This window comes from Oxyura jamaicensis, chromosome 1 (assembly GCF_011077185.1).
Source record: "Oxyura jamaicensis isolate SHBP4307 breed ruddy duck chromosome 1, BPBGC_Ojam_1.0, whole genome shotgun sequence".
Classification (NCBI taxonomy): domain Eukaryota; kingdom Metazoa; phylum Chordata; class Aves; order Anseriformes; family Anatidae; genus Oxyura; species Oxyura jamaicensis.
The window spans coordinates 184,421,793-184,433,560 of NC_048893.1; the positions used below are offsets into that span (position 1 = coordinate 184,421,793).

The following is an 11,768-nucleotide window of genomic DNA, read 5'->3' on the forward strand; positions in this document are numbered from 1 at the left end:
CAAGAGTTCAGTGATAAATGCACTTGAGATTTCTCCTGCAAAGCTGGTGTGGGGTTGTTTTTTTTTTTTAATTTATTTTTTTTTTTTCTCATTACCTTCTGGGTGTGTTTTTAAGGGGATGCTTCTATTCGTGCCAAGGACAAGACTTGGGTTCCTTGCCATGGGACTCGAATCGGGCCCCAAACACAAGTGTCCGAAGAAGAATGGTGCCGGCAGGCCCACAGCGTGTGCCTGGTGTTTTAATGGTGTCTCACGGGGGAAAGCCATCTTTTCCTGTAAACTTGGTGGGCAGACATCTCTCCTACAACTGATAGATGCGATATCACCAAAGCTTCGCTAAAATGAGCCTTGGAGATCTTTTACGTTGTTTAAGTGACACAGGCACAGCAGGGAAAAATGAAGTGCTAGACTCATTTTCTTCCTTCTCCCAGCTGAATTTACAAGAGGAATTTTGTGTTAAGTGGGCCTGCACACACCCATGGCTGGGGGGGAAAGGTCTGATTGCGCATCAAGCTGAGCGATGGTGCAGCAACATGAGAGGTGTCCTGCACAGCATCCCGAGAGCAGGGGGAGGATTTTTTCCCATTTCTGCCTGATCAAGAATCTCACATCCAGCTCTGCCGGTGGTGCCGGGCTGACGCTGCCAAGCTCGCTCGTGTTGCCTCGCTCGGAGAAGTGCCCCTCGTGCTCGCTTGCCTCGAGCAAGACTGAGAGCGTGCAGCGCCGCACAAAGGCTCTCCTGTCCCCGGGAGCTCTGTGCCCATCGGCTCTGGGGGATGTGTGCTGTGATCCTCTCCGACACAATATGTTCCTTCTGCTGAACAAATACATTGTCACAGCGAGCTGTGAACACCTCACCCCCCCGTGCTGAGCCCGGGAGAGCCTCGGCAGCTGAGCCGTCCTGAGCAGGACCGTGAGACCCCAGGGCACAGCCAGCCTGTGGCGCCGCAGCCTTCTGAGCAAGCACCGAGTCAGGAGGGATGCCCAAGTTATGGCCCTGCACTAAGGATCAGCCTCTCCAGATTTCTGGTGACCTCAGGGAATGCATTATAAGATCCCTCCAGGAAGTAAAAGTGCATGAGCTGTAACAAAGAGATCTTTTTTTTTTTTTTTTTGTACAGATATTATTAGATAGTGGTGTTAAAATAAGCTTTACCAGGAACGAAATGCCTATTTATATGCAGCCTGGCTAAAACTTTTCCTCTTTGGGGTGCTGTAACTCGATGAATGTTTTTTTCCTTACGGATTGTCACACTGCCGACAGAACCATTTTAAAGAGCCTGGGGAGGCTTGTTTAAAGCAACAAATTACTGCTGGATTTTTTTTAAAAAAAAAATGGGAAACAAAGAGGGGTTGTAAGCCAAATTTCCCCCCTTCCCTTTACAAGTTGCTGTTTGAGCACACTTCAAAACGCTTTTGTCCCAGAAGCCAGGCCTGGTACCTGCTTTCCCTTTGCAAAGAGATGAAAAGCCCGCGACCAAGTCCTCGCGTATCCCCCTGTAGCAGTGCTCCAGCCTGCGCGCTTGCAGCAGCGGGAGCCTCGCTGAGTGTAAAGGCTGCTCACACATCTGGGCAATCAATTACGCCAAAGCAAAATTGATGATAAACTCAAGTAAGCTTTACTCAGTTGGCTGTGGGAGAAGGTGATGCTTAGCTGAGGGCTCCCTGTGCTGTCGTCTCTTCCTACAGTGCGCTAAATGTGAAATAATTCTCCGAATTGTTAAATATAATGAATGGCTTCTTAAACCCCTTATTAGATATATTAGTTGAATAATCACCTCTGAGACTTTGCCTCTAATGGTCTGACAGGCGAGGCTGTGAAAGCGCCCGGCGCTCACGTCCCGCGGCCAGATCCTTGTGGGAGCAGCTGTTGAGGCCTTGCCGGCGGTCCTCGGTGCCTCATACCAGGCCGAAACAGAATCAAAGACTCTAAACCCTCAGATTAATGCTCAAGTCTGAAATGGGAGCATTAAAAAATGAATGTGTAACTGAGAAAGGTCCAGTTGAGGAATGTTAAGCAAGAAGATTTCGGAAACATGATCCCTTTGTGTGAGCGCTGCTCCAGCGCTACCCAGCCACCAGGCACTGCCCTTCCCTCAGCCCAGACATGGCCCTGAGCCCCAGCTCTCCCCCAGCAGCAAGTCCCGAGAAGCTTGGAAAGAGCAATGGGCTTCCTGCTGCTTCCTCCTCAGCAGAAATATGGGTCCTCAGAGAAATGAGGCTTGGAAGCATCGCTGAAAGCCATGGTGCAGAGGGGGGCTGTAGGGCAGAGCAAGGTGGGGGAAGGCGAGCCGTGCTGGTGAGGGCCTGCTGTGGTGGCAGGGTCCCTCAGTGACAAAGGCCTAAAGCTGCAAGCTTTCAAGAGACCTAAACCCTGCAGTGAGGTGTGTGGGAACCTCAGCAGTCACACGCCTCGTGTTAATGGCCCAGCCCAGTGACCAACACTTGGTGCAGTTGTCACAGTCAATAAGTCTGGTTTGCTGGTCTTGCAGATGCCATGGATCTGCGGGTACCTCCTGGTAAGCAGAACCCAGTCCCTGAGGAGAAAGGAGACTGGAAGAAAGGGAATGCTTGGTTGGGTTGGGTTGGGTTGGGTTGGATAGTGCACTGGACTTACAACAGTGCTGGTCCAGCTCCCTCCTGCCTTTTTCCACATCGCCAGCTGTGTGTGGAACTGTTTCTAAGCATATTAATACAGTATTTTTCCCTGGGGAAAAAAAAAAACAAAATACGGCTTTCTTATGGTCAGTTCATTTGAATGTGGAGCCTTGGAGCTGAGCTTGAACAATACAGCTATATTGTATACATTAACTAAATTAAGGCCTGGTTAATAACGACTGTTCACATTTCCCTGTCCGTACTGAGAACATGACAGTGCAGCTTTTAAACCAAGAGCCTGATTCTGGTGGTACACCAGGTCTGCAGCCCCTGCTTGTGGTTTGTGCTGATGTAAACTGAGAATCACTTTTTTCTCCCCACAATGGGACGTTCACAATAACATGCAAAATGTGTGGTGTGTGAAGGCACAAGGAATCGCTCGCTCTCTCTCTCTCAGAAACAAATACTGAGGGAATTAGCAGCTGCATGAGCCAATATTTACCTGTAGGGTAATAAATCATTGCAGAGACTGCACAACACGACGGTATCCTCATCTCAGAGGAGGGACATCCTGTGCGGGGTCAGACTCGTCCCTGGTGAGGCCAGACACAGCTCCATCGATCTCCGTCAGGGTTCAGACCTTCCTGAGTGTGGCTCTGGGCTCGGCAGTATCAAATGCTTTGCCAGCCTGCCCTTGTGAGTGGCTGAAGTAGCCCAATGTCTTGGGAGGGAGATGAGTCGTTTTATGTTATTGTTCTGTTATTACAGCTCTGACTCAATGTTACCTTGCTGTGGCTTAATGAATTCAATCCAAAGTGGTGCCATCCTTTTTTCTTGTCTTCAAGTTAACCTACAGACAAACTAGTTTGGTCTGTGCCCTGATGTGCTTTGGCATTAAACATGAGGAAGGCTTGATGGAAAGCAACTAATTCATTTTTTTGAATTAATCCACATTTTTCAGCTCAGTGTATCATTGTTTGCCTCGACTTTGCCAGAGGTTTTCTGAAGGACTGATAACAGCAAATAAGGGTTTCCTTATCTGAAATGAAGGATTATCATGTTCAGGAGAAAAGAAGCTATTTCTACTCTTTCTTGGATGCTTGAATTGTACTTCTGCTAGTATAATTGTGAGTGAAAAGAGCCTGCAGTCGCAGACAAGATTCTTGTCTTCAGAGTTTAAGGTAAGTTTTCTTATGGTTTTCTTAATGTACCAGTGATGACTCAAACAGGAAAATGAAAACATTTCTCCATGGTGAGCTGCAGGTACCCATTGGGTGCTCTTCCCATGGGTGAATCCCATGCTGATATTTTGTGCCACGTGGTCCAGCCGTGGTGGGCATCACCCCATTGCTCCCAGCTCCTCTCGCCGAGGTGTGGGCAGGTGGTGCAGCACCAGTGACCTGTGTTACCTGGCATTTTGGCTTGCACAACGAAGGGGAGAACAGCTGGCATGGGCTGAAGTGAGTCGTTCAGTCAATTTGCACATGATCCTGGGCAGGAAAATGTTGCAAGCTCCACTGAGGACAGAGAAATAATACAAAGGGACCTACAGAGAAGCAAGAAATATGAGCAGGAAACAATAAAATGAGATTCAGCTTGGAAAAATACAAGGGAATACACGTGGGGAATAATATGTAGTAATAACTTCAGTGGGAGGAAAAGAACGGGCGAACAGAAAATCTGGAGGGGAAAGAGGAGCTCCAGCAAGACCAAAAGTGAGCAGAAAATGAGATGTTTTGGAAGGAAGGTGCTGAGGTTAATGTGCTGATCTGGGATTTGAAATCTGGCTCTCCTGTGGGCATCATGTTCCAAATTTGAGCAGAGGATGCTAATTGCAGCAAGCTCCACTTTAATGCATATGGAAATGCCTGGTGACAGCTGTACTGGCACTCGGTGGTGGTGCTAGCATGGGAGGGAGTGTTGGCTTCTTCTGATAATGCCCAGCTCATAAGGAAGCCATCTCAAAGCCATCTCCATGGTGTGCTGAGCTTGTGTTGATGGTATTTGGTCTTGAGCCGGTCCCTTGTGATCCAAGAGCTCAGCGGCTCTGGGTGCCGTGGGTCCTGCTGCCATCCTTCAGCACTGCACCAGCACCTGCAGAGCAGAGGCCTGAGGGGTGGAAGAGGCTTTGGGGGGTGGGGGGGGGAGAATTAAAGAGCGTTAATGATCACAGTGATGTAGTGCACAGCTGCCTCAGGGTCACCCCACTCACCACACTCCCACCAGAGGAGGCAAGCCCAGGGTGCAACCTCCACGGCACCGGTGACCACCTGGGAGAACCAACTCCCTCTCCAGAGTGACACTGGGGTTTCCCAAGTGAGGGGACAGCTGGGAGAACAAACACAATTTTGGCCTTGCCTGGGTGAGCACCATGTGCTATGGGCTGTTGGTGACAGTCCAGCCTGCAGTACTCCTTACAGTCTCTGGCATGCCAATTCCTGATCACTTCAGAGGAAAGAGCCTGAAATTGGTAGCAATGTATTCAACAAGCACTGAAAAAGAACTCTGTAAACTTCAAACTTTGAATAAGTGAGCCCATAAATTTAAGAGGTGTAAACAGCAGGACAAAAAAAGAAGGATTGTTTAGGGCAGTCTGGGAAGATGAAACCGAGTAATGGGCTGAAACTGAGCAAGCAAAAAAATCACAGAGTGGGTTTCCTGAAAAAAATCAGGGAGGGTTTCCTGAGCAGTGAGTCACTGAGCACCGAGCTGCCCCACGGGGAGCGCTCAGCCAGGGCTGCTGGGTGGGTGAAATGCCTGTGGAAGGGATTCCATCACTTGAAATCCTCAGTGGCTGAAAGTGTATTTTCATGATGTGCAGCAGGTTTAGAAGAGTGGCTGCTTCTTTTTTCCATTCTTTTTTTTCCCCCTTATCTCCAGGTTTTAGCCTATTAATAAATAATAAAATAAGAAGAAGGAAAAAAAAAGGCAAGAGGGAAGGATAGGCTCTCCTATGTAACAAATGCTCACAACCGCTGCACTCCTCTCCCCACCCCAGGGACCTCTCAACAACTGAGTGCTGGGAAGGCTGCGTGGCCTCATCCTGGAGGCTGGTGAGTCTGAACTGGACCTTGCTGGCACAGCAGGGCTGTGTTTTCCTTGAGAGACTTTTTTTTTTTTTTTTTTTTTTTTTTTTTCTAGTGTGGAAAAAATCCCCACTTAGGAGGACGTGGCTGTGAATTATAAATGCAAATGCAGTTGCACTGCTGCCTTTTCTGTGGGTGCCTGAAGGGTAGGAGGGGTACTTGGGTAGCATTCCCCTATTGCTCCTGTTCCCAAACAGGATCATTAATGCCCCTTGGATCATTAATTCAGCTCCACCAGGCATGGGAACCGTGGTGTCAGTGCCAGGACAAATAGCAACAGGCACCCAGGAGGCTCCCTCTGAGCACCAGGCAGCACTTCTGTGCTGGGCGGGTGACAGAGCCCTGGCACAGGCTGCCCAGAGAGGCTGTGGGGTCTCCTCCTTGGGGATCTCCAAAAGTCGCCTGGATGTGGGGCTGGGTGCTCTGGGTGTCCCTGCTGGGGCAGGGGTGGCACCAGGGAACTCCAGTGGTTCCTTCCAACCTCAGCCATCCTGTGATGCTGTGAAACAGGCAGGCGATTAGAGCAGGTACAGGGATAAGGACACTTAGAGGAGACAAGCTTTTGCTGAAGGCCAAATCAAAATCTAAACTTGTGAACAAATTTGTGTTACAGACAGCATGCATTCACTGCCAGCCCATTCTCCTCTCTCTGTAAGCAGCATTCAGCAGTGTTGCTTCTCTCACCAGCAATGCTGAGGGCTTTCATCAGGCAGGAGAAGCCACTATGGAGGACCTGAAACCCAAAGGGACAGCATCGGCTTGCGGTGCACCTGAGCCCCCTGGCCAAGGCCTCGGGCAAGGTGCTGCTCCTGTCACCTCCATGGCCCATCACCCTGGGGGGACAGAGACCCCTGGGGCACAGCTTTCAGCCACAGAGGTGGTAGGTGTTGGTGCTACTGTTCTTTAAAAACACATCCAAAAATCTTGACTTTGCTTTTCCTGGGCTGGTCGGACACGCTCTTGTAGACAGAGGCAAGTGAGGCATTAACTGAACAAAACAATGACAGCAACAAAGCAAACAAGTCACACCATAAAGTATTTATTAAGAAACAAAGGGGGCTTTTTTCTTCATTTGTAAGAAACACTTTAAACCAAGCACCCTTTCAGAGATTTAAAAGCTATATCAAATGTTAACATTGGTTTTACATTATTATACATGACATAGAAAAACAAAACAGCACATCTCACAAACTTCCTTTTATTACAACTCAGGTTTCTTTTCCTTCAGCTGTAAATTAATTTCTACAGACTTAAATTTAACTTATTCATATTTATTTATTTATTAAAACAAGTAAACAATGTACAAAAGTTCACCTGAACGCCATGGGTCAGAGCAGGTGTCCTTGTCGGGGGATGCGCAAGGAGCGCGGTGGGCAGTGGCTGGAGCCGATGGCGATGGGGGCTAGCCGGGATGCCCCATCAGTGGGCTTGTCTTCTGGCAGAGACAGCCCACCACCTTGGCACCTGGGGACAAGTATCTCCAGCTCCTGGACAGGCTGCTGGCACCAGTATTGGCACTGTCACTGTCACCGCGGGGCCTGCAGGCCACTGCTCCCAGTGCCATTCAGCACGGCGGGAGGCGAAGGCCAGGCCTGCAGGCCGGCATTTTTGTAAAGGTCACACAGGCTGAATGGGGAGATCTCAGCCAATAACAGCAGATCGGGTATAAATTACCTATTCATTTTCCTATTTCAGTGGTCAAAAACATTTCTCCCTTCTGTAGGCTGCCTGTGTGTGTGTGGCGTGTTTACAAGTAAACCATCGGATTTGGCAATGCTTCCACGCGAACGCGCGGTTTTAAAAGAGACATACAAAAAATAGTAGTGTCACAGTTATTGCTACGTACTGATACAGTATCGGAAACAAGAAACCTTTTGCCAGCTCTGGTCTGCTTACCGCAATTGCCCGGTTTGGGCTTTGCCTTTCGTACACAGCTGCAGCATTTAGTCTGAAGAACAAATGGACTGAAATGCAGAGACCAAGTTTTCTAAGAGACAAAAATCAGCCCTAAAGACTGCTTTGCTCGTTAAAATATGCCTGGGGTGATACATTACAATTAGCATGGTCTGATTATTCCCCGTGTGCTGTTGCCTGACTGAACTCGGGAGGCATTTACCCGGACAAAGCCAAACACACGGTGCTGGCTGCGATGCCCCCTCTGCAGGTGCAGCCTTTCATGTGTTGCTTGGGCCTTTTCCCTCATCCTTCATGCAGGTTTTTAAACATCGCTGGGCCTTGCTGCTCCCAAGAATAATCCAGGGTGGATTTCCAAGCTCTGCAAGTCCCCGCTGGCTCGTTGGGACTGGGGCGGGCTGGCCCATGTGGTCCCATGGGTGGGCTCCATCACGAGCCCGCGGCAGGGCCTGGGCCCGTCAGGCCCACACACACGGGTTGAGTGTTTCATGGGAGGCAAGGTCAAACGAGGCGCGTTGGAAGTCGCAGCACAGCCTTCCTCTGTAAGCATCGCTTCAGCTCCGACAGCGGTCACGGTGTCAAAAATTTGTGCTGGTGGCTGGAGGAGCAAGTACCTCACACCCTGTTTGGAGTGGGAAGTCCGCAAAGAGAAAGAGTTTGTGCAAACCACTACCAGTTCCTGATCTTGAGGCAAAATCAAATCAAGAAGGGTTTCAAGTGTGCTGGAAGTAAGAGACGAGTAATTCATCTGCTCCAAGTTCCTACATAAATACCAGGGACAGGGAAAGTTGTTCTCTGCAAGACTGAGCACCGCGTGGCAGCTCAACCGGGGCCCGGGGCCCAAAGAAACATGAGAGCTGGTACCAGAAACCGAGCAGAGTGCAACTGCTCAGGTTCAGTGGTGATTGTCTGTAAAGCAATGGGAAGTGTCACTAAGGAATTGGAAGAGGAGAGAAGAGAGGTTTCTTAAGTCCTATGGTCTCGTACAGTGGAACTGAACTCTTTCTACAAATTAATTAGGCAAATATTTCTGACCATGTCATACCTGAAGGGCACTTAACGGCTCCGGCATTTATCTCGCAAGCACAGTGATCTGCAATGCATATGCTTTTTAAGCATAATCCTTCGCCACTGTAAATCATGCACTGGAATGAAAGCGTATCTGGAAATGTTAATTCAGCGATATCATCCTACAGTTTCTGGCAACGGACCCCGATGAAAATAAATGGTTTATAAACACTGTCTGACATGCATGAGCCTTTCAAAATTATTTACAAGCGATGTTCTGGGAGCTGCGTTCCAAGGAAGTATTTCTCCTCTGTTCGGCTGGGATATGAAAAACCTGTCGGGTGGGGAGGGGGAGGCAGCTACACGGCGGCGCTACACGGTCACGGCCGGGTACATCTTCTGCTCGCCGCCGGCATGCGGGAATGGGGACTGGATCTGCCTGTAGCCGCCCTGCAAACCGTCCAGGAAGGGGGCCACAGGGGCGAGCGGCACCGAGTCGTGCTGGACGGCATAGCCCACGTAGGGCGGGTGCAGGTACTGCCCCTGGTGCGGCACGATCTGGGTGGCCTGCTGGCAGTTAAGCACCGAGAAGTTGGTCGGCATGTTGACGTAGACATTGTTCATGGTCCCCTCGGGCAAGCAGCAGTTGGTCTGCGACCTGGTCGGCGGGGCTCTGGCCCCCGAGTTGGCGCTGGAGCTGGAGCTGGCGGCGGTGCTGGACTGTCGGGAGGAGGAGCCGCGGGAGGTGCTGGCGCTGGGGATCATGGGGATGGTCTCCATCAGGCGGGTGCCCCCGGGCGCACGGCTCTGCTGGGGCTCCTGCTTGGGCCGCAGGCACCTGCAGCAGCATGCTGCCACCAGTGAGCCCAGGATGATGAAGGCGACGAAGACGGATCCAACGATGAGGAACGGCACGTAGATGGGCACTGCAACGGCAAGGAGAAGGTGGGTGTTGGGAGCATGGATAAGCTGCAGGAGGTCCCCTCCATCCCCACCCCGGCACCAAGCCCACCTCAGCCCTGTGCACTGGGTGATGAAAGCTCTGCATTCAGCTGCACACTTACACAGGGCAGCTAAAACCGAGGGCCGGACCTTCCAAAGCATCTCAGAAGTTACTCTCAGGGAGCAAAACCCCACAGCTCACACCTCCCTGGGGGAAGGCTCACTCCCATTATTGTAGGTCTGGTCAGTACCAACCACTGCTCTGCATCTCACTGGATTTTGTCCCCAGCTAAAAAAAATAAGCAAGAGAGTGCCCAGATTGAGCAGTGCCATAGCAAAATGCTCTGGGACTACAACTCCTGCTCAGGATCACGGGATGGTCAGACCCTGGCGCTGCATCGCATCCTCCATATCGCCAGCACTCTCCAGCTGCTGCCAATCCTCAGGGCAGCCCTGTGGCTGAGGCTGACTGTGGGGCTGCTCCATGCTCCAGCCCTGGGACTGGGGAGAAACCACAGGCTTTTCTACCTGCAGAGGGGCAGCACCCCTCCTTGACAGGCTAGAAGAGGGGACAAGGGGACAGCAGGGGTGAGGGGTGGGAGCGGGCAGGATGGGAGATGCTCCAGAAGGGAGCCACCAAGGCAGATGGCACACACAGTCCCCTGCTCCCAAGTAAAAAGGTGTTTCCTTTGCCACGGTGACAAATCTTTATGGAGGTATCTGGGAGTAATGAGGGGATGGGATCTCCCTTCAGTGCTTTCAAATGCTGTGGAAGAGCAAAGGCTTCATGACGGCCATCAAAACCCATCAGCATGGGGACACAGACAGGGCTGCAGAGTCCTGTGTGGTTTCTCCCGACACGCTCTAACGAAGCCACCACTAACAGTGGTCCCCAGGTACGGGGTCAAGGGATGGGGCCACCCCTCACCATGCAAGAAGATCTCATGTAAGAGCTACAAAGGGGGCAACAGGCCCGCTGAAGTCAGCACAGCTCCTCGCACAGCTGAATGCATGCAGTGGGCTATCAGCCAAAAGGCCACATTCTTCCCTCCTCTCCTCTGTAATTTTAACACTTCCTACACAAAGGCCTCGCGAAGGATTGGGTCTCCTGTGCCTGGCGAGACAGAGGCTCTTCAGCAGGTGCATACACTTGCTGCAGACTGCAGCGCACAAGTTTTCCAAGAGTAAATCTGTCCTAATTATAACATCACTTCAGGCTACTTCTAGTGTGTTCACCATGTGTGGATGGCAGCAAATGTGCTGGAAAGCCACTGAGGCTTTTTTTAAACGGCAGTAGAAAGACTCAGGTTTATCCTTGAAATTCAGTCTCGTAAGGAGCCGTCTGAACCAGCGGTACCCGAGCTCGGAGAACGCACACAATTAGAGCAGGGACCGGCCACGAGTCACTCGGAAATGTCATGTCACTTTTTTTTTTTTTTTTTTTTTTTTTTAAAATCCCCGTATGGGCTGTTTCGTTTTTCCCTCGCTGTTTAATTGGGAGCACAGTCGGGGCCGAGGGACCAATTAAGCAGCGCTGCGCACTCACCACCGGCAGCTCGCTCCGCTCCGGACCGCTGGCGAGCGGCGTCCCCTGCTCTGGGAGAAGGCAGGGCCGGCCTCTTCAGCCACAGCAGCGGGGAGGGGGAGCACAGCCCGGCTACTTCTCCCACCTCAACCCTCCACAGCGGCCGGGGGGCCCCCAGCGCCTTCACCAACCCGTCTCCACGAATACCACCCGGGGCGCACCGGCGACTGGGGGCGGCCGCTCGCAGCTCCCCCAAGCCGGGGCAGCCCCCAGCCGCCCCCGGCTACCCGGAGCCGCCGAGACCCGGCACGGGGACCCCCGCGCTCCCCGGGGGTGCCTCCTCACCTGCCGCCCCGTCGGGGCCGTCCTTGCCGGGCCGTCCTGGCTCGGCGGCTCCGTGCCTCCGGTCGTTGTCGCAGGCTCCCTGGTCGAGCCGCGCCTCGGCGCTGGAGCAGCAGTAGCGGAGGGCGCAGCTGCCGCAGCAGATGGTGGCGTCTCCGCCGTCGAAGCGCTCGGGGCACTGGAAGCCGTCCCTCCAGCCGCCCTGCCCGTCCAGCCAGCCGTGGCAGTACTCCCCGCTGCCCGCCGCCCCCGCCGGCAGCAGCCAGCCCAGCGCCGCCAGCAGCAGCGGGCAGCAGCCCCCGCCCCGCATGGCGCACACCGAGGGGGCGGCCGCTCGCAGCCCCCCCGAGCCT

At 52.2% G+C, this 11,768-nt stretch overlaps 1 protein-coding gene across 1 annotated transcript; it reads right to left on the minus strand.

The window, feature by feature from the left end:
* Positions 1 to 6,706: 6,706 nt before the first annotated feature.
* On the minus strand, positions 6,707 to 11,762 carry SHISA2 (shisa family member 2). The gene is made up of 2 exons (XM_035326102.1): positions 11,419 to 11,762; positions 6,707 to 9,532 (listed from the first exon to the last, which is right to left on the minus strand). Exons 1-2 carry the CDS (start codon positions 11,723 to 11,725, stop codon positions 8,979 to 8,981), a joined length of 861 nt encoding a protein of 286 aa, XP_035181993.1. The 5' UTR covers positions 11,726 to 11,762; the 3' UTR covers positions 6,707 to 8,978.
* Between the last annotated feature and the right edge of the window lie 6 nt (positions 11,763 to 11,768).